Here is a 22,624-nt window from a genome sequence, read left to right as displayed (position 1 = left end):
TTAAGATTGATATACAGTTTTGGAACACCTACAGAAGAACTGAAAATGGGGAATACCTAAAATCTGAACACTGTGCGCAAATGTCTAGAATGGAAAAGCTTTGGGGGAACACAGAGAGTGGGAAAGCAGTCGGTGAACACCTAGAATTGAGGCACTGAGATGCATTCACCTAGTATTACATAGATAAAACCTGGTGATAAGGTTCTCAATGAGTACCAAGGTAAGCTCAATATGTTTTCTGTTTTTATTATAAATATAATATTCAAAACAACACCATTGGGAGCTCAATATATGGGTGGTCCCTGACTCTTTCCCCTTCCTCTGAAAGAAAGAGGCTCCCTACTCAAACAGTTCTGGTGACAACATATCCTCCATAGCAAGGTGACTCCTACTGTCTAGGAAATCCCTCCCAAAGGTGGTCCTAAAGATCATGACCTTAACGAATTGTCTTAGGGGCTTCCTAGTTGACCTAGCATGTTTGAATGATTTCCCTGGTGCCATTCCTATGAAAGACTGTCTCTCAATCTTTTCTTCACTCTTGCTTGTCTCATGTCTCTTCTATTACCTGGTCGTCTCTCTCTCTCTCTCTCTCTCTCACTCTCCTGTCTCTACTCTCCAGCAATCCCCTGATTTCTTTCTCCACTACACTCCATCTTCTTATCACCCACCCGACTTCTCCTGTTTCCACTCTCCAGCGTCCCTCCTGATATTAGTCTTCCCCACCCTATCCCTTCCTCTGCTGTTCTCAACCCTCCTTCCTCTCACGTCCCTCCTCTCTCGTACTCTATTTCACTTTCTGACACTCTCTATCTTTCTGTCTTACTCCTACACTCAACTCCCTCCTGCTTTCACTCCAAGATACGTTCAATCACTCTCTCACTCGGATACATTTGAGTTGGTACCACCCTCTCAGTCCCAACACCTTCTCTTCACTCTTTCCAAATGCTCCAAACATCTCCACCGTGTTCTTTTCCATCTGCTTCATGTCATCAAATTCCTGTAATTGCAGACTGCCTCTGCTTGCTTTTCATAGCCCTCCATATCTGGCTAGATTGTTCTGTTCCCATTGGGCACCTGAGGAAAATCTATGCTGATACCAACTCATTTCATCTCTTCCATTTGTGGGCTGGGTTTTCAATCAGAAGTCTTAGGATTGGACTTCATCCGCACTCCCTTTTCCATCTCCATTTCCTTCATCCAACTATGCAGTCAAAGTGGTTGCTTTCTCTCTGTTTCTCTACTGTATAAAATCAGTAAATCTCGGCAACAGTTTTGGGGTGTGTTCCTAGTCTCCCCTAGGTCTGAGGCATTATTTGCTGTTTCCAGCCCTGTCACTGCTGCTCCCTTGCTCCCCTGTAGCATGCCCGGGCACTCTGTATTTGGTGTTTGGTCTCCCATTTGGCAACTCAATGTGGAAGCCTATCCCATTCCCATCTGGGTAAGCAGTCTATTCCTCCTCTTCCAGGCCAGGTCTTGTTCATTCGGCCCAGGTGCACTGTGGTACGTTTACTGGTTTCTAATGCAATGCTTATCCCTGGGAACAATTATATCACCAAAGGTGGATGAAGAGCAGGGAATGGCCTCCTTACCTCTCCTCTGGCCCAAGAGGTGGCTGGGGCTACTGGTGGGTGGCTTTGGGAACTCAGGGATCATGGGACACTCATGTCTAATCATAAGTGGGCTTCTTGGGATAGGGGGTTGATGGGAGCAAGGGGAGATTCCAGGAAGGTAGCAGTGAAATAGGGGGCAAACAAACAATATGGGCGCAATACAAAGTAGGCTGAAGAGTGGAGTATGGTCTCTACCTTACTTTCATCCTGGAAAGTGAATGGGCTGCTGGTGTTGTTGTTGTATGGCCTACTGGTGATTATGGGCTGTTGGGATGGAATTGATGGGGAGCAATGGAAAAGTCTTGGGTGTGTTAAGCCAAATAAATGTGGCCAATTCAAATTTGGCCAAAGATTAAGGAATGTTCTCCTTTCCTCATGGCGTGGGGAGACAGTCACCAGACAAGACCTTCCGCCCCTTCCCCACCATGGACACCGTTCCACTTTGATAATATTGTCGCAGAGGAGTCATTTGCTTATATTGGTTTCCCTCATCCAAAACAAGGGCATATTTATGAATGCCTTTTGTACCTCACTTTTGCCTGCCATCAATTCCAAACTATTTACCAAAAACAGGTTATGCAATTTGTTCACTGCACACCCAAAACCCTTGTGGACCGATAGGATCTTATAGCTGGGTTGGTACATTATTTGATCAAAGTGAATTACTTTGTTATAACTCACTTTGAAGCCATATTTGTTTTGTTTTTCTTTTTTTAATTGGATGTTCGCATACACCAGCCTACTGCTTTACTCCCAAACATACCAATATAATTTACTTTGCATGCCACAAACTAACGCCAACTCTGTGAATTACAACAATGTAATTCACTTTAATGAAACAGAGGCATGCTCTGTAAACCTGGCTATTGTCTTAACTTACTCCCAAGTGCACTACATCTTCGCTTGGCATAATGATAAGGACTCGCTGTCCACTGTATTGAACTATTGACCTAAGATGTGTATCCTGGGGTTGGCGGTTGGGGAAGATTGTAAATACGTTTGGGGAACTGTATATAATTTATAACTGAATTTTTATTGTAATGTCTTGAATGTTAATAATGGAAACTAAAATAATATGTTCAAATAAATAAATAAATAAGATAAGGACTCGCTGTGATCCACCGGATTATATTGTATAGTGGATTGTACAGTAGGTGTCCCCCTGTCCTTCTGCCTGCTTATTCCAATGCTTCCATACATTCATATTGTGTGTCCTCTGAGAGAAACCTAGAGCAGCAAGGGCCTGACATGGAGGTTCAGGCAACAATGTGGTAAAATGTGTAATGACGCAGCTTGAGTGGTTGATACGCTAGTCAATAGCTGGGTACTGCTGTACTTTCAGGTCAGACCACCAGCAAGCCAAGTGGCCAAGGGACTATTAAAAGTCCTGCCATCTCACCCTGGTTTGCAACATTGGTACATTGCAGGCAGTGGTTGAATCCCTTGTATGGATCTGGGATCGTTTTGTTGAGATTTAGATTGGGCAGTCATTGAGTCAATTATGCTTTATTCGAATAAATGCATTAACTATACAGAGCAAGATGCACAGCACAAAAAAGTCACACATACAAACACCATTCCAAAAAAATACATACAATATCTACGCCAAAAACAAGAAAATGTAATGAGCACAAAATAGACATTTAATCATATATAAATAAAGCAATAATAGAAATCATTGCAATTTCATCTTGCAAAGCAAATATTATTCCAACATATAAAATCGCCCATTTAATCCTCGTAGCTGCTACCAAATACTGCTTTGGAGACCAGCAAACAACAAAATCCTTTGCCTGAAGTAGATAAAAAAAAGACTACATTGGGAGAAATGTTGAAGCCGTAACAATGAACAAATATACCTGTTTCTTGCCACTACATAGAGCAAATGTAACATCCTTCCTCAACGCTCGGGTTATAACGACAGCTCTTTCCACCATTTGGAGACGATGTCATGGTCATAAATACTAGAGGTAATTTGTTTAAATGGATCATTGTAAGTAAAATATGGCAATACAGTTCTTGCAAATGCTTCATCCCGAATTATCAAATTATCTTCAAATTTCATTTTCTCAGCAAAACCACTTTTAGAAGTGCCTTTTAGTTAGCCAAGATCACTCTACATTCCTTAAATAATTGTAAAAAACCTAATGATACAAATACATTTTTAGAGCAGAGAACCACTTAACATTTCCTATTAACAGAATATCCTTAAAAATCTCTTGTTTCAAGGCTGTCTTATAATTTAACCTTTTACTCAACCATAATAAGACTGGAGTAACATACAACTTCTGAGATCACAAAATAATTTGAGTCTCTGAATATAGAGGTTCCTGGGCTGTCGATGTGCTCACACCTACACTTGGCAATTGACGCTCCTTTGTCGTAACTAATTAGGCACGACAGACAGGAGTCCACAAAATAACCAACAGTCCAGTAGTCAAGGAGGGGAGAAGCAGGAGATCAGAGCTTAGCACCAACATATTTAATGCTGACTTCCCCTCCTCTGTGGGAACAGTGAACCAGTTTGCCATCATTATCTGTGGAAATATATCAATAGATGAAGCAGTGTGAAAAGCCTTGTCTTCCTCCTCTTTAGGCTTCATCAGGTTGTTTGCTAGTTTAATAAAATACGTTTCTACTGTCTCCTTCGTGTGTCTTTCCCTGAAGTGGAGACATCCCATGGGAACCTTATTTCAGGGGACGGGGGTGGGGGGAGGGCGTCACAAGTAAATCTCATACGTTAAACCCAGGAGCCAAGGCCAAATTCATTGCACATTCCCAACCTGTCCTATCCACTAATAAGGGTGGATTTTCCAAACATTTGACATAAAAAGCATGCAGATATGCCTGTAAACAAACAGATCATATCAATCTATGGATGAGGAGTAAACAGAAAACTACCTTGCATTTCATGCAAAATATCATTGTGAGGTATATTTTACATTGGCCTTGCAAAAAATTGTACATTGGCGATACTACATGTAGCCCGACAACACAGGTCCTACAACACATAAAAACCATGAGGAATAAAGATTTCAGCTAACCCCGGGCAAATGTTGCCTGCTGGAATGATCAAATTACATAAAAAGACAACTCAACTACCATCATCAGATGTGCTCAGAAAGTCTACAGGAATTATGTGCATGGTACGTGGTCTGTGGGTCACCCTATGTATTTTTTTCCGTTGCTGAAACATTCCGTTTGACTTGTTTTAGTTAATACTTATTGTTCTAGAAAATGTGAAACTATAATTTTTTGTTTTGGCATCTATTATGCTAATTTTTGTGTCATTCATTTTACTGAGCATTACATCGCATTCAAGTCCCTTCTTGACACTGCACAAAACTAAGCCCCCATATTTTATCAACAAGGAATGGGTGGGCCTTAAACTTCTTGACTTTAATGTCGGATCGAAAAGTGGCCAAAAAGTGGTTCAATTCAGCTCAAGGCTCCACAGAGATAGACTGCGAGCGTGATTGGGCCAAATGTCCGATAAATGTCTGAATAGACTCATAAGCAGCTTGAATCAGCTTGATCCAATTTGAGCCAATAGCTCACTTGGGTTGAATTGGGTTATATACTTCTTAACAATAGATAGATATGGTTTTACTCAGCTAAGCCTTTTTGAACCATAGGAAAGTAATGATTCAAACCACGCCTAGTAGGCTCCACTTATTAAGAGACACTAAAAGCAGATAGATAAATGTTGTTAAGGAATGATGTTCTGAAGAATTAAGTGTCGCAATACAGAAAAATTGCAACGTGCTGAATGGGCACTATATCAATGGTGTACAGTATTGGATTTTGGTGCAGTAAAACATGTTGCCAATTCGTTTACTGGTCTCTTTGGCAGTAATGGAATTGCACCAACGTTTACTTTACTGCCAAACTACAGATGCATCCTTAAAGTGAAGGGGCTACCTGTGGTCAAATACTGGAAGTATATCCTCCACTTTAATCCCTACAAAATGTAGGAAATATCGCTGGCAAAATGATCACAGTGGTATTTCCTCTATTATCCCGATTAAGTATGATCCCCTCAGAAAATGGGTGCACAGAGTGTTGTTCGTCTATCAGTAATTCTGTCAGAAAGAGTGGAGGTAATGGTAATTGAGTTTGACAGTATTTCCAATCTAAATATTGTCAAACTCGGAACGAGCCCCAATGACTCAGTCCTCGCTTTTTGCCGACTTTCTCTTGAAATAAATGGGACCAACAATAAACAGTTTATCTTAAAAGAAAAGTATTTAGCTACAAATATAAGTGTATTTCTAAGCTAAATGGAAATCTTGAGAAAGGATGGCTTTAGATGAAGCCCATGTGACCAGAGGTGTGTCTCTCTTCTGTCTACTGTCTCTGTAACAATATGGCCCTGGGTGGGAAGTTATGGCCCGATTGCATCAGTTACTGAGTCACTGGTATCCCAAGATTCACTGTTTCTTAGAGTTTTATTCTAAACGAGTTGAAGCATCAAATTCTCTTATCAGAACGAGCTGCTTGAAATCTCGGTTTGAGTTTTTCAAACTAGCTCGAGCTCCAGATCCAAAAGGTTTGAATTCTTCGAGCTAATTCTAACCCCCATTGATTAATGCATTCCAGCCTGTTCTCCCATTCCTAGTATCAAATCATACAAGTGCCCTTAACAATGCGATAATACTTTTATTTTATATTAAGGAAACATGTTGGCAATAGTATAACATTGCTACCAGGAATTTCCGTTCCTTGGGTAATTTCAGGGGTGGACATGCAGTTGCCTGCACCTTTCAGGGACAATTGCTAGTAGAGAATGAGGCAACATTCAATGTTCTAGTGGCAGCAACTCCTTTTGCACAACTATTGTAATTGCATAATTTCTTTAACACAAGTTTGAAATTCTACAACAATAATTGGTCAGTTCATCTGTAAATTAGTTTGGATTTCCGATGAACATTCTGTTACAGTATATCAAACAATGACTGCCAATAGATCGTGTCTCAGATCAGGTTATAACACTCCTTCAATTTTCCCTTCTCTTCTTCGTGCAGAGTCCATCCTGTATCCCTATGGAGAGGAGCTTGGTGACCTGCCCAACCCCAGATTGGATGATGGGAGCTCTCCAGAGATAATCATTCCAGTGAACTTCACCTTTTTTGGTCAGACATACAGGAACATATATGTGAGTTTTTTTTCTTGTTTGAAATACATTGTTTCAATTGGTGACTATTGCAATGTAGATTCCAAACATCGTAAATAATTAGTTGTTTTATAAACTGAAATAATCTGTTAGTCAGCTGACTGGTAGGATTCACTGATTCACTGCTCAACCACTGCACAGAAGGGATACAAATAAAGGTAAGAAAGCAGTTCATTCTACATATCCTTTCAAGAGGCAACATTATTTCAGCTGAATTAAATTTGTGGAAGTAGAGAGTATTGAAATCCCTACAATTATTCAGCATTTGAGCTAACTGCTATACACAAAGGGAGAGCTTCAGTCCTCAAACCCACTCATTTGGCATGATCCCAGAGGTTCAACTCTTTGTGGTCATGGGAGGTTTATTTTTTACCCAACATTCTGTTTTGGGGACTTAAAGTCCCTCTGACCCCTATGAAGAACAAAGGTTACTAAAAGCCTCTAATGAGCCCTAAACTCATCGCTATTCGTATTGCAATTCAAATGCCTTTCACATCAGGCTCGCACCCACGCTCCTACAATTCAGAAAATAACTCAAGACCCATATCTTCAAGGAGTTCCTCCTCCTCAACACCAAGGCCATCACGTCGCCCGGCCCCCGTGCCACCAGACTCACTAGATGCCGCCCGGCCTTCTCCTCCCCACCACCCTCTAAAGTCCCTCCTATGTGCCCCCCTGTATCTTACTCCTGCAGAATACATGTTTTGTTGTTACCTCTGAAAAGCGCTCTGTTATTCATCTGTGTTGTTATTTAGACCTCTTTAAAGTGCTTAGTTGCTTCATGAAGCTGGGTCCGTCCTCAATAATAATAATAATAATAATAATAATAATAATAATACACTATGTAATGAAAACTGTCAATGCTAAAACGAACTGCTGGCTGTGAATGCCAACCAAGGGGCTCACATGAATTCTAAATTACCTACATCACATGCCCTGACATTCTGAAAGAGTAGTGGTTGTGATAAGGACATTTTTACTGAACTTGACATTTGCTTCCTCCATGGACAAGAATAGGGCCCTGGCCATGAGAAACACTTCAATATAGTCTTAACGTTGCCAATATGTAACAGATAGTACCACAATGATGTGCGATGTCTGGTGAAATCTTCTAGAGTATTCAGAAACCAATGGAAAACTGGTTCTTGCCTGCCACAGATTGACATTCTTTAGCTTGTACTTAAAAAGCCGGTGTAAAGCACTCAACCAACAATACATAAGTAGAATTGAAGAAAAACAGGAACTAGGAAAGAAAGTAATTTTCCTGAAAGAAGTTGAAGGAACCCAAAGAAGAAAAATGTTGTGAGCAATTATAGGCCAAGAATAAGTAAAGATACTGAGGAAACTCACAGGGACAAGCCCCATCAGATATGTGCTTACCAGAACTTGAAGAAGTCAATATAGAGGGCCCACCCAATCCTATATTACACGTGCATCCCAGGAAGTGACAGTAGCAAGTTAGGTCACAACATAGTGCAGGGTAAAAATACTGAGACATATAGTTAAAAGAAGAAGACAATGTTCTGGGATATGTGGCCCTTCAGACATAAGGGACTCTCTTGTAGAGCCGAGGGCAAGAGTTGTTGGAATTGCATCAGTCCTCAGCTTGGGGTAAGAGGACAGTGATATGTGTCCTCTGACAGCCTTCATTCAAAAGGTGAATAAGCCTCCTCAAGAAGTGCTGCATCCGATGAACAGACAACATGGTGAGAATACAATTTATAGGTCAGAGAGCTAGACTGCTCTACGTCACTCCCATGTAGGCAGCAACCTTAAGATAATATACCCAATTGAGCCCACTCAAGAGATAGCTGTTATTCTGTATATGAAGCCCAACATCCTGCTCAATGTCAACATGCCAAAAGGAGAAGAAGCATTTGCCATTTCCGAATATGAGCACAAAACCTCAGGAGAGTCAAACATACATCACCCGGATCTGGTTTGAACCAACTGTGAAAGTACTGAATAATGAAAGTTTATTGCAGAGGCAGAGCAGAGGCAGAAGTTCATTGAGTCAGAGCAGAAGTAGCATCAACTGAGAGGAGACAGCCGAGCCAGATCCACCCACGTGGAGCACGAACCACAGATTATTGTACCATGAAAGAGGGGGAGGACCATGAGTCTAAAAATAGATGCACCAGCAGTCCTACCTAGCAGTGACAGTTTGAAAGAAAGAGTGCTAAATGAACTATCAATCATGGTGTTTCATGTGGCAAATGCCAATTAATCTTCTAAGAAAACCCGAAGACTTGAGAGTTTTCTCCTTTTGCTGCATTGCTGTTGGGGGACTGTCTTTATATTTCCTTACCATTCCTTCTCCCTGGTGTTGCAGACCTCAGCTGTGACACAGTTGTCACCTTCATATACCAAATGTTCACAGTTCAATTCACCCCTATCTCTAGATCAGGGATATGCAAGCTTTAGCTCTCCAGATATGTTGGACTACAGTTACTATGATGCCTGAACATTGACTATGCTGGAAATGTCTGATGGAATTTGTAGTCCAAAACATCTGGAGGCTGCACTTCTGCCTCCATTACGAGATTGGTTATGATAATTTGAAGGGTGGTAAAATATGGCAACTGTTTGGGGAAAGGATTTGGGGAAGCACAGTGATTCATGGCCGTTTTGTTTGCCTTCATTTTGCATGCAGTGTGTGGGGTGGTTCGTCAAGAGGCAGGGTATTGTTTTGTGGCAAAAAGCAAATGGAAGGTGGTCCGAGAATATAAATGTCCATTGCAATTACAGTATATCAAATTTTGAGTTTGAAATGTTCCCATTTCAAGATCAGACTTTTTACATCTCAGAAACAAAGGGCCATAAAACTAACCTGACAGTGAGCCAGTCACTGAGAAATTCAGAAGTATGTTTTTGAAGTACAAGATACATAAAAGAATACCACTGAATATATATCAATATATATATATATATATATATATACACATATATATATATATATATATATATATATATATATATATATATATATATATATATATATATATATATTTATCAGATGAACACTTATTTATTTATGAGATTTCAGCAATTTATCCTTCATGTATAAGTTGTCAATTTTTAGATGAAGGAAGATAATTAGTTGAATGTCCACCAGGACTATCTTCTAAAGGGGGTGATTTAAACAGAATACAACAACAATCCAGCTATCGCTCCACTTCCTAATGAATACCTCTGAAGTAAATGAAATACCACTGGATTTCGATTTTGTCACAGGTCCAAATTTGCTGAAAACAAAGACAATGCTGTGGCAAAAAACAAGAAAAGATTAGTTTCCAGCATGTCTACTTCGATCAGTGATATTCCAAAACACGGAAATGAAATGGTAGGAATAGTGAGTACAGGATACAGCAAATTGGAAAACTTTGCTTTTGGATTGCATCTAAGTAAATCCAATGAGTCTTGGTGGCATAGTAAATCCATTCTTAAGTGTATGCCGCTAAGACTCACAGATTATTTTTAAATATCACATCACATCACATCACTCTGGTTGATCCTGATTTGGTTGTCTATTTATCTATTTTTTTTTTTTATTCATTTGAAAGTGGTTGTCCTGCAACATGCAAACCTTTCACCTTAATCAAACACAAGAATTAAAAAAAGAAGTTAATCATAGAATTAATTAATACACACACTAGTCATATTTCATCCTAAGTAAAATCCAATACATTGCATTAAAAGTCACATCTAACTGAAACTCAGTTTAGCTAGAATCAAGTCATCAGTCACAAAATATAACCTAAAACCTACATAGTTTTAAGGTAATTCGATCTCGTGTGGATACAAACACTTCTTCTAAAAATCTCACCACACCTATGGTCAAAGACATTCACTCACCCACCCTGATCATTATCCATACCTGATGGCAAATAATTGTTGAAAAATTCCCTAAAGATTTACTCATGTGGCGATTCCTTAATTCATTCATGCCTGGACATTCCATAAACACGTGTCAAAGTGTTTCAGAGACCTCAGTTATTTTACAAAACCTACAGCTTGGATCGCTATTACTCCACTCCCTCCTTACCAACAGAATTTTCTTTGTGGCATACAGATTTAATCTAAATCTCAGGGATTTCACACAATAGTGACTGTGCAGGAATCCCTGCAAATATTTTGGGAGGACACCTCTCTCACACGATTCCCATGGAGTGACAGGAAATAGTGAAAAGCCTGTTTTTTTTATCACAAGTTAGGCACCAGTACCTCCTCCACAGTTTTATTTGTTTTAATTAACAAAATGTTTCTTGACCAGCATATCCTCTTAAACATTAAGTTAAGTTAAAACTGTTAAGCACATTGTTTTCCATTCTACCAGGATTTGTTTGTTCCCCTTTACAATAGCTCCCGTAAAGATTTCAAAGCCTCTCACTGCGTCACCAAGTATACATTTCCGAAAGAGGGAAAGTATTTTCCACGTTACCATGACCTCGAGGGAGACTAAAGCTAGTTTGTATCTAATGACCTGGACTGGAACCCCCTCGTCCTCAGGCAACTGCAGGATTTTTCTCCAAAAGAGGCCTTCGAGTTTCAGCCAAATCTTATGGGAAGTTGCCAGGGAACAATCTGCACCATATGACACTATAGGTTCTACCTTTTTATGGTAGAAAGTTATTTACAAAATCTCTTTAAAACCACAGAACCCTGTCCTGCCAAACTTTGCCCCTTCGCCCATAGTGATCCCACCCTTGATGCATCATTCATGCTGGAATTTAACAGCTTTCCCAACTATGTGACTGTCTCCACTTTCAGAAGACGTTCCCCAGCCAAAAACCAGTTGCCCTGCTTATCCCTTTTGCCCCGCATTGTCTGCATTATTAGGACCCTTGATTTAGACGTTTTTATTTTGAAACCATTATCTGCCACATACGAGTACAACGCGCCCAATTTCTTTTCAAACCCACTGGTGTTTGGTCCATAAGGACCAAATCATCTGCTTATAACATGTACCCAATCAGTTGCCCATTTATTCTTGGTGGGAAGCACCTCACTGTGTTCAGTGTTTGCCAATATCATAAATAAAGAGGTTGAAGAGGGCAGGCGGGCACCCCTGTTTCAGGTTGCTTGATGTTCTTATCGATTTAGAAAGTAAACCTGCCACGTTCAACCAAACCCGCGTGAAGGGCCCAAATTGCCGAAGACCAGATCTGATGGGCAGTTCCACCGGGTCAATTTCTCCCATAGGGCGGGTCGAAGGCCTGTTCCAAATCTATGAAGGGCAGACAAATCTTCATACTCTTGGTCAAAGCTTGGGCCTTCCAGAGATTTAGCAGCTGAATGTTACAGCCAGTCCCCATTCCACACAAAAAACTGATTGAACTGGATCAAAATGCCCCTTTTTTTTAAGGCCCACTTATCTAGTCTCTGTAGTAATATACCTGCAAAAAGCTTCCCGGTCACATGCAAGATAGCAATTAGTCTATAATTTCTTAGATCCTCATTGTTTCCTTTCTTGAAAATTGGCACCATGATTGATAGTTTTACTCAATCTCTGGACCAACCCAGCTCCCAATACTTCAGTGAATAGGCCCGCTGTAATTTCTGACCACAATATTGTACCTTTTTTTTAGCATAATGTTAGTTATCCCATCTGGCCCTGGTGCCCTGGAGTTGTTCATCTTTTTTATGCACAATTTGATCTCTGTTTTATCAAGCTCGATAGGGCAACAGGGTATGTTAAACAATAACTCAAAATGTCTCACCCATGCATCTTCTGAAATGGCAATTAATTGAACAGCCTGTTGGGAAGAACCAATTGAGTTAATCAATTTTCCAATTACGCCTGTATTTCTACTACTCACTTTCCTCAACATTGACTCTGAATCAGTCTGCAGTAACTTGACCCTCCTGGACTTAGTCCAGTTCCTATAGATTTGACACTGAGCCTTTAAAAGCCTCACCATTTCCACTCCTGATGTTAACGATAGGGTCTTAATTCTCTTAATATCATTCCTCAAAGAACGTTTGGCCAGAACTATTTCTCAATCGTATATATATTTTTACTCGAGAAATCCTTTACGCTTGTTCACTCCCACCTTTTCTACAAATTCTTCCCTAAGCACTGAATACTCTATAACAGGAGGCTTCTTACAACCTTTAATGGCTTCCTTGGCCACCTCAGATTGCTCTATGAAGTTCACATTTTAACAGGGTTCATTCAAAGTCTATTACGACCTTGCAAAACCTCAAGGTCGTCTGGACCCGACACCATATTTCTTTGTATGCCATGATGCCAAGCCATTCGCAAGATGTTATGATCGCTACTGACTGTGTCAATGACCTCAAAAGTGTTCATCTGCTGGAGAAGGTTACTTGACACATACATATGGTCAATATTAGAGGTGGAAGACCCTCACTTCCAGGTTACTTTGCTTGTAATATCACCCCGAACCTGACCATTCAAAATGTGCCAATCATTTAGGCCCACGTCCTTTAGCCATAAACATTATTTTTCACCCTCCACCCTCTGGGTTTTGATCCTGGTTCTATCCAAGCCTTCACGATCTCCCGGGGATGACATATTAAAATCCCCATATTATATGAGAGCACGTTCTCGAGCAAACTCAATACACTCAACCAGCATGCACTGGAAGTTGTTTAAGAATATTTGAGGGGAAGTGGCTTCTGGTTGTCAATAGATGTTACATTATATTAGATCAATTTGCCTAGTATTTGGGATGTCCAGGGGCCTAATCAATAAAGCCTGATTAAATAGATTAGAAATAAACATAGTTACAACTCTCAAGCCCAGGCCAGTTCTTATTGCATTTAGCAGACCAGAAACAAGGCTTCCCTTCAACCCCTTTTTTTGCACGGTTTAGAAAAACAGAGTAACCGTCCAAAGCAGTTTTTTTTAAGAGCCAGGTTTCTTGAAAACACTTAATTTCAAATGAATAAAAAACACAGTCCCCCTTCCCAAATAGGTGTATAAAACCTTGCGTGATGGTCCAACAGCTCCTGACCTCATCAATTTCTAGTTAGCATTTCCTTTTGTCAGTGACCAGAGCCTACGCTAACCAATCCCAAGATTCCCCTCCCAACACCCTGGTGGACTCACTAGTGATGAGTTCCACCATTCTACCCTTGGCTCTGCTACCCTTCAGACCCTTGATAGTAACTTTAAATGCTGGTCTTTCATCCGACTGAAAGGTAGTATTTGGGGGTTTGGTGCCCACCAGCCAACCTCCCTGGTTGTCACAAGGCAAAACAAAAACTAACAGTTTTTACGGTTGCTGATGGTCCCTCCGCAGCCTGCAGTCTCCCAGCTGAGTCATCCAAAGTAATCACTAAGTTCAGTTGGTCATTGATCAAATCAAACCCTAAAGGTAAGAGGAGCTCTGCATCCTCCATCAACCTGTCTTTTGCCAACTTTGGAACTGAACAGTTTTATCCTATCAAGTCGTGAATCACACAAACATTCTACTGACTCAATATATTTGCACGCAGTGAGCGCAACCTTGGTAGGTGCTGAAATAACCATAAGACATTTCCCCGAGTCAACACCAAACAGTCCCTTATGTCCAATACTTTTGTAAATTGACCACATCTACCATGATACCCTGGTATTACAGGGTCCCTTCTCCCCAAACATCCCGCCTCCTGATGAGCCACCGCTGACCAGGATTGTAATACTATTTTGTGGCGCTATTCAAGTGTCACAAATTCTTCTTGATCACTTAGGCTCTTTCCCATTGGAGCATGAGCTACATTCTTGCTCGACTCCGCTTCATCATCTTTCTTTGTCAGTGGGTGGGTAGCATGTTGATGCCAGGTCGAAATAAATTCAGTAGGAGATGTCTCCATATCACAGGAGTATGTGGAGAAGTTCATATAATCACTCATTACGTCCACAGACATCTCCTTATTCTCTATAAACTGTCTGGGGTCCCGTCTCATACTGTTAAAGGTTAGGTCCAATTCTAGGCTTGCCTTCTTTTTTTCTCTTTTGTTTTGTTTATTTTTGAGGCTACTGCTATGTTCTTAACTTGATTTAAGGACAGAGCTTGAATAAGAGAGGGTTTAGTAGGTTGCCTTATATATTTTCTTGAGCTGTTAGATTTATTTTTTTTCTCAACCGTCTTATTTTTCGTTTTCAATATATGCTGAGGCTGGTTCTTCATATTTTACTTTTTCTTCCTAGTCTTTGCAAAGATTGAGTATGCAGGTGGTTGCTCTTGGAAGGGAGGTGAATTTCCATCTGATGTCAGATCCTGGTCCCATACTCAGTCTTCTATTGACAGCTCACTAAAAGGCATTTCACGAAGGAATCCCAGTTGCCCATCCTCATCTGGTTCCTGTGCCAAACTGACCTCCAAAGACATGAGATCATAGACAATTTCTGCCACAGCGCAATCCTAAGTCAGAGTGATACCCTGTATGCTTCTAATCCAGCTGGAAGTCTCTCCTCCCTGGGCCCAAGCTCGGGTCTGGAAGGTTTTGCCAGTGCCTTATTCTGAGTGGACACTTTCCTCTCCTTACATTTCTTCATAACCTTTCCGAGAATATATTGTATCATTTTAGCCCGCTGGTCCTGGTTCTTGTCCAGGTTTCTCTGTACGTCCATAATGAAACCCTCCATGAAGATCAACTTTGTGTGCATCCTTGCCAAGAGAGTCGCCTGGTCTTTTATCGTCTCGCTCAAAGATTCATAAAGTTTTGTAAATGGTGGCAAAACGATTGATAGAATCGCAACCGTGTTGGAGTTTATCACTCTATTCCTGTAATAATTTTGAATTTTGTTTCGACTCCACTAGGCTGGGTATTCAATTGTCTTCCACTCTCGCTCATTGCAAACTAGTTCACCTGAAATAGTGGGGTCTTAGTGCCCAGGTGGCCTCATGGTCTTAGATAGCTGGAACAAATATGTTCTACAGAGGGTGTTATATTAGATGTGGAACACAAACTAGTGTGCAGATACACAGTTTCTGTTCAAGCCATACAATTTGCTAATGGGAATGTCTGTGGTATTCTATTTCTGTTCTGAAGGGACTGATATAAGTACAAGGACATTTTCGTATTCTCCCCACTCTTAAAAGCATGCATTTCTTTGCACAGCTGAGCTATTTCATTCTTTAATGTGGTAGCTAAGGTCAAGTCAGTATTGTTCTTCGCAGCAGGCATCATGAGGGATAGGTCCACATTTCTCTGGTCAGGTTGCCCCAACATGCCCCATGGAGCAGCATCTTTCCCCCACGTTTGCCAAGCCACATTGACCATTGATATTTCCACTGAATAAGGATGTAGAGTTGTATTGTTCAGTTGGGACTTCGGAGGGACAATAGTTTCCAGGTTGAATTCAATCTTTAATAGATCTGAATCAAACATTTGTTGCGCCCCTTCTGGGGTTAGCCTGCCCTTAATTCTCGTTTGGCCAGTGGTCACTGGATGAATCCCAGGACTTATCACCAGCGGGAATTTAATCAATTGTGTGTTATTGTAGAAGAACCATCTCTTAGGCAAGATTTTGCCCAGGTTTTTAATTCTTTGAGAGGGGAACAATGAATTTGTCATTGCGGTAGTCTCTAATGCACCAGCCTTCCCTTGTTGGTCAGGATATGACAGCTGTTTTCTCAGTTGTTATGTTATATTATGTTATTTGGTATTTATATTATATTTGGTATTTATTATATAGCTGTCACGCTCGCCTGGTCTCCACGGGGGCGTGCTCGTGTGCGAAGGATGGTGTCTGCACTGGTGTTGTTCTGCTTAATGAGGGCCTGCTTGCGTCTTCCCTTCTGTCTTGCCTCAGGAGATGTTCGTCTGCAAGTTGAAACAAGATATTAGCCAACTGTGTGGAGCTGGTTTTGGTTTTCACCTACTTCCGTTTTATCCTTCTCTTTCTCTGGCTCACCTTGTTTTATTTATGGGTGAGCTCTCCGTCCTGCACACTCTCTGTCAGGGGCGCGGTTACTCTGTAGTTCCAGGATCGAGTTACTTCCCTGATCCGATGGAGGTTGCTGAAGTGGATGGACCGGAGTAAGCAGGTAAGTCTCTATTCCAATAACTCCTTGAAATAGCTGCCTTAAGTCCTTGTATGCAAGATATCTAATGTTCGTATTGTCTTTCAGGTGCGGCACGAAAGCTGCTTTCGGATGATGGATCACTCTCCTGACAATGATGTGCAGGATTCTTACCGGTAAGTATAGCGCTGTGCGAGATGCGCTAATAGTTCGCTTTATTTTAGCCTTCTTGCTGTGTGCGACTAACCTGCTTTGTCTTTTCTGTTTGGCAGGTGCAGCACTGTTTACAGGAAGAAGATGGAAGGTCCGACTGACGGTGTTGTGATGCAGCGTGATGCAGAATGATGGAGAACTGCTCGATGGAGTTCCTGGAGGAGGCCGAATCAGGTGCATCGCTACCCGAGAGGGTACCTTCTGTTCTGCTCTTCTACATATGCGGCAGCCCGTGGGTAAGCATAAAGGTGAGGTCCGGAAGTTTGGCTGTAAGGCATTCAATGCGTGAATAACTCGTGTTCTTCTATTTTCACAGGTGCCGGTTGACAGAAGACTCTGGACGGACGTGGCAGAAAGGAAGCAAGAACTAACACGGTGAGCGTTACGCTGCAGGAGTGCAGAATAACACGAAGCGTTTTCAGTTTGCAAGGTGCGGTTTAAATAGCCTTGCAAGTAGTTCCAGGAAAATAGTCCCCTTAATCGTATCCTGTCTCTCAGGTAAGTAGTCCCAAGCCACACCCTGTACAGCATCTCAGAGCAAAATAAATGGACCATGTATTTAACACTTACCATAAACCTGGCCCCAGCGGCGTCAGGCCTGAGCCCAGGTGAGCCTAGCTGGGGCCTGGGAAAGTCCCCAAGGAAGCCAGAATCTGGGATGAGCTCGCGTTCGTCAGGGTTTTAGCGGCATGCACCATGACAATAGCGCACTATTCACCCTGCCTCCCTGCTGCGTGCTTTGTGTCAAGCACTCGTTCACCTCCTGGGGAGGTCTGGAAATTGTTACGATGGCTTCTATGGCTTTGTGTCCCAATTCACCCATGGGGGTAGAACCTTCCTTTGTGTGACACAATGCAGGCTTGAATTTTGGCAACATCGGGGTTTTGAGTTTGCTGCGGGTACAACGCGAAGGCATTTTAGATATTGGAGGTCAGTCCATTCCTCATAATCAAGTAGATTCGGGTAGATTCGGGACTGTGCCGGTTTACTGCGGGGCAAGTAAATATAATGGGACAATCCTGCTGGAGGAACCAGCAAAGCACAGCAATAGCACAGTAACAAATCAATAGGAGGCTCCCCCTGTGTGTAAGTATTTAAATGCTCGAGTATGTGCTCGAGTGAAATCATCAAATGCAAGCAGCTTCAGTCATGTTGGAACTACAGATAACCACAGTTTATTGATGCGGCTATGGCCATCCGCAGCCAACCACTGCAAGCCACTCATACTCCATTCAGTAAATTTAGAGTAAAATGCAGCACAAGGTTGTAAATGACATGCAACTGGGGGAGGGAGGGATGCAGGGTATTCCAAAAGGAAAAACAGACAACTTTGATTCCTACCCTAAAAGTGTTTGAGAAGCTCAAATATGAACTTGGCAATACTTGCAGAAGTAAAGTTGAGCAAAGTACTACCCCATAACTGAGAGGTTGCATTTTTTCAAGTCAAAGGAATCCTATATTCTAAGCTTGAGATTTTTGTAGAGTAGTTATAAAATTGTGTTCGGTTTTTAAAGAAAATCCTTGTGAAGAATACAATTGAATCAACAGCAATGCTATTTAGCATTGTTTCCCTCTTTAGTGGTGGAAGTGGGAAGGAAGCTGCACTAATATAAGTGAGTTCTCATTCAAGGTCACAGATTGATTGATTGATCAAGGTCACTTGAGAGCTGTCATCAGAGTAGAACTTGTTCCACGTTGGATTCACATGGATAGCAGTAGGGAAGATGTTGAAGGATATGCCTTATGAAGGCTGAAAGAAGCAGCCTGTTTATATATTTATGAACTACCCGGTTTTTGACTTTGTTTTGTTTTGTGATCGTTGCTCTTTTGCCATTAAAGTTGTTTTTGCTTAAAAACAAATTAATTAGGAAATTTGAGGCACAATATTGGAAATTAGGTTATTTTGAGATTGAAAAATGTGAAAATGGTGACCAAAGCAAGGCATGCGCTTTTAAGGACACGCCACTGAAAAATTCCAACATGGCCCCACCGTCTAAATTCCCAGAACAGTGCCACTCAAGTGTTTGGGGCACATAAAGTGCTCAGGCATGCAGTATGTGATGACTCACTGGGAGATTGCTGTGTGACACCCATCTGAGTTGAGGAAGTTCCACAGTATCGTAGTGAACAGTTCCCTGTGAGCACTGATGCCTAGGAAAATGGTGCCGTAATGACCATAACATGACTCACAAGAGAGGCAAGCATGGTAACTGTATTGGGGGCAGTGAATTCGTAGGAGAAATCTTTCATTGATGGAACATGAGGCCTTCCAGACTCAGACTGTGCACAGAGAGAACAGGTTTTGCGGTATTGATAACTTCAGGATGAAGATGTGTGGGGCAGTTAGTGTCAGAATGGTGGTCTGAGACATGGTCCGGACTGCAGTATCTGTGAAATTAAAGCTGTGTCTTATCAGGTGAACACAGTGGAACAAAGTTTGCCCAAACCAGATATTACTCCCTTTGCCCACTTGGGTCTAAGGTGTCATGGTTGAGACTCATTGTGTTGACGACATGGACCCAATTGTTCCTTACAGCGCAGTTCACATGAGCAAGTCTACTCCTCTGCTTTTTTAGTCTAAATTCAATCACAGTCACTCAGGGTGAACCTGTGGCCACAGTCACTACAAAGACAGATTGTGCGTTGTAGCCTAGATGGCTGCAGGATGGAGCAGTGCGGCATGGTTAGCACCAGATGTGAAGTGTAGGCCATGTCCTGGACACTAGGCATGGGAGAGACATTTGGTGAAAAACTCTGTAATGTTTATTACATTCAGCCTCGTCTGGGAATAATACGTGCATCATTCAACGTGCCATCATTAAATGGCGGTTGTTATAGGAGTGAGTGACATCACAGCATTAACAAAGGTTTGAGATACATGTAAACTATTGTTCACCTGATTGGACAGTGGTTGCTTAAGACATCTATGCAGTACTTAGCCCTATTGGCCTAAACGACCCCTTGTGACATCTTCTAAACAATAACATAATAATCAGGTTATCTATCTTCTACGTTCTTATCAGTTGTTGAAAACTCCTACTTTTTGCAATATGCAAATCAGATCGCCATTGGCTAGTCCACCTCGAATGTTCCATGGTTGGTTTCTTCCCCCTATATTAACCAATCATTTTGTGAGGTGCAGAGACTGTGGCAACAAAAACAAATACCTCATCACTTTCTCATGTTACCCAAATGTTGGCACCTTGTGATTGTTCTCAGCCTTGTGACTGTACAAATGACAGCTGATATTGTGACTTCTCTTCGGAAACATGTTTTACTTTTCAGAACATTTCCTTCCTTTCCTATAGTGGGGCTAGATTGTCTCATGTGACATATTTCTTGTGCTACTCCATACGTGAATCTTAAATGTACATCTATGTGTGAATATTTGTGTGTGTGTGTGTGACTTATTTAGGTGTTATGAATAAAGTTGGTTGTGGGACAGTAGGGTCACTCATTTCCCCCACCCTTCCTTGATATTGTACCTTATTCCGTGCATTTGAACAACTATCTTTGTGCCTCTATTGACAAAGTACCCTTAGCTGCTTGGTATTTCTAGCTTCAAACTCAGGTGGGCCTTTTCTGCCAGGGGGCAGTGTGTAACTACAACAGGTGCACATCTCAACCCACTACCTCGTTCTCACCAAACTGTGGCCTTCACCTTGCAAGTTTTAATTACTGTGTAAGAACACTATTACCCTCATTACAATTGTGCTGGTCTGGGAACAATTCCAGGAAAACGGCTAGTAATACCGGATTTGGCATTTTTCCCAGACCAGCACACTCTGAGTTTGCCAGTAGGGGCAGTGAACTAATGGCAAGACAGACCTGCCGGGAGTTCAAGCCCCTACCGTCAAAGAAATGCCCCTATCACTGGCACTGTTACTACTGGTGCCAGTGATATAGGCAAGCCCATTCCATGGAGACCTATGGGCCTCCATGCAGGAACCCGTAATATTCCGGTAACACAGGGATAGAGGGCACCGGTAATGGTAAGGCGAGTTTGACGCTAACCCGCCGGTGCTACCGGAGGTATACTGGCAAACTCGTAATGAGGACCTATTTGCTATAATTCTCTCGTATGGAACTTGGGAACCTGCTTTGCCCTGTGCTTCAGACCAATCCCTGTGCAGCTTTTCGCCTCTGCCTCTAATGGCCCTGGCTTTGTTCATGCACCGTCTAGGAAGGACATGAATTAAGTACATTTTACTGTGAGGAGAAATCCATGTGCTTCTGTGGCCTACTAACTTATAAATGGCCCAGAATTTCTAAATTTTGCGGCCTATGTTTGTTTATGTGCAATCTAAATTCTAATGCAATGAATAAGTAGTTCAACAGATTTGTACTGTGCTTTATAGTCACAACCTGTAAAACTATTAAACAAAAAGCTTTACCACTGTTTATCATGCCCCTTTGCATCTTTCTCTGCCTACACTTGTGAGTCAAAATGAATGCACAACTGCTCAATAATTGCCTAGTGCATTATGTCGCAGGGACTTCACTCTTAAATGTGCATCTTTTTAGAATGGATTTCTAAACTCTTGCCTGGTGGACAGCAGTGCGTAAAAATGTGCAGTCATGCGTAAAGCGAAGACAGTACCTTTTCAAGATACTGGGACAGTTAGGTAAGGGTCCTGAAAGGGGTAGAAGGAGTTACAATTGCCAGGAATGATTTAGCAGTTTTGGACATTCAAAACAGGCTAGGGAGTGCAGACTATCCCAGCCAAAGAGATGATGCCAAGGAACCTTCGTGGATAAGGACAGATGGCTGAGCCAGGAGCCACCAGTAAGTTATGCAAATACTTCCCGCCCCTTGCTTCAATCCAGACCAAACTATGCCTGTTTAGTCGAGGTAATCTGAGGTTGCAAATCCTGCCTTAGTTCCTCGATCTGGCTCTCAGGTGCTGCAGGAAAGGGCAGTCGCCCGTGATGGGTCAGTAGCCACAACTCTGCCCTTGAAGGGAGGAAGAAGAAAATTCCAGTGTAGCAGGACTAGAGCACGACAAAGAAGGCAGGAAAGCCACCTACATTGACTGTCACCACCAAGCAGTGATACCAGGACCGCAAAGGCTTGTGACATGACGCACTCTCCTAGTTCTTGACTCAGAGGAGATAGGCCTGCAGAGTGTCGAGAACCACAAGCTAGGGATTTCCAAAGTTTCAAGTCTCAACTCAAGAGGCCAGCGCTTCTATGCGATGTCCCGGGACAGAGCTGGTCCGCTAACTCGATGGCCCAGGAACACTTCTGAGAAGGCTCTTTTGGCAGGAAATCAGGAAGCGCTGAGAGTAGTTGTTCCCACTACTCAAATGGGTCAAAGCGCCCTTGCAGGCCTTCTAAGGTTGAGAACAAAACAGGGGTCTGATGGGACAACAGTGGGCTCAGGGTGCTAAACTTTCCAGCTCGTCTCTGGCGGGTCCACTGGTCTGCTTCAGCTCACAGGATACGTGGCTCCTTCCGTAGTTCAAGGTGAACCACTGTAGATCGACCTGGAATGGATGCAGGGCCCCTTCTCTTATCCAAAGTGCAATGCATGATAGAATCTGGACAACCAATACAAGATCTGCTCCCTTGCATGCACACCATATGTGGTACAATCATTGGACACGGTGGCCCATATGCATTCATGCAGACCTGACATCCTGGCACTAGT

General features: G+C 42.0%; 1 protein-coding gene across 2 annotated transcripts in view; it reads left to right on the top strand.

Moving 5' to 3' along the window:
• Nucleotides 1–22,624, top strand: part of LOC138451498 (alpha-tectorin-like) — a 1,155,342-nt gene that overhangs the window by 443,121 nt on the left and 689,597 nt on the right. For both annotated transcript variants that reach the window (XM_069604914.1, XM_069604913.1), the window contains one exon: nt 6,635–6,765. In XM_069604914.1, the coding sequence (XP_069461015.1) occupies nt 6,635–6,765 (131 nt within the window). The remainder of the gene's footprint in view (nt 1–6,634; nt 6,766–22,624) is intronic.

Source organism: Ambystoma mexicanum, chromosome 1p (genome assembly GCF_040938575.1).
Source record: "Ambystoma mexicanum isolate Mex_15411 chromosome 1p, UKY_AmexF1_1, whole genome shotgun sequence".
Classification (NCBI taxonomy): Eukaryota; Metazoa; Chordata; class Amphibia; order Caudata; family Ambystomatidae; genus Ambystoma; species Ambystoma mexicanum.
The sequence above is the reverse complement of the archived record's forward strand: the minus strand, read 5'-3'. Positions and strand labels throughout refer to the sequence as shown.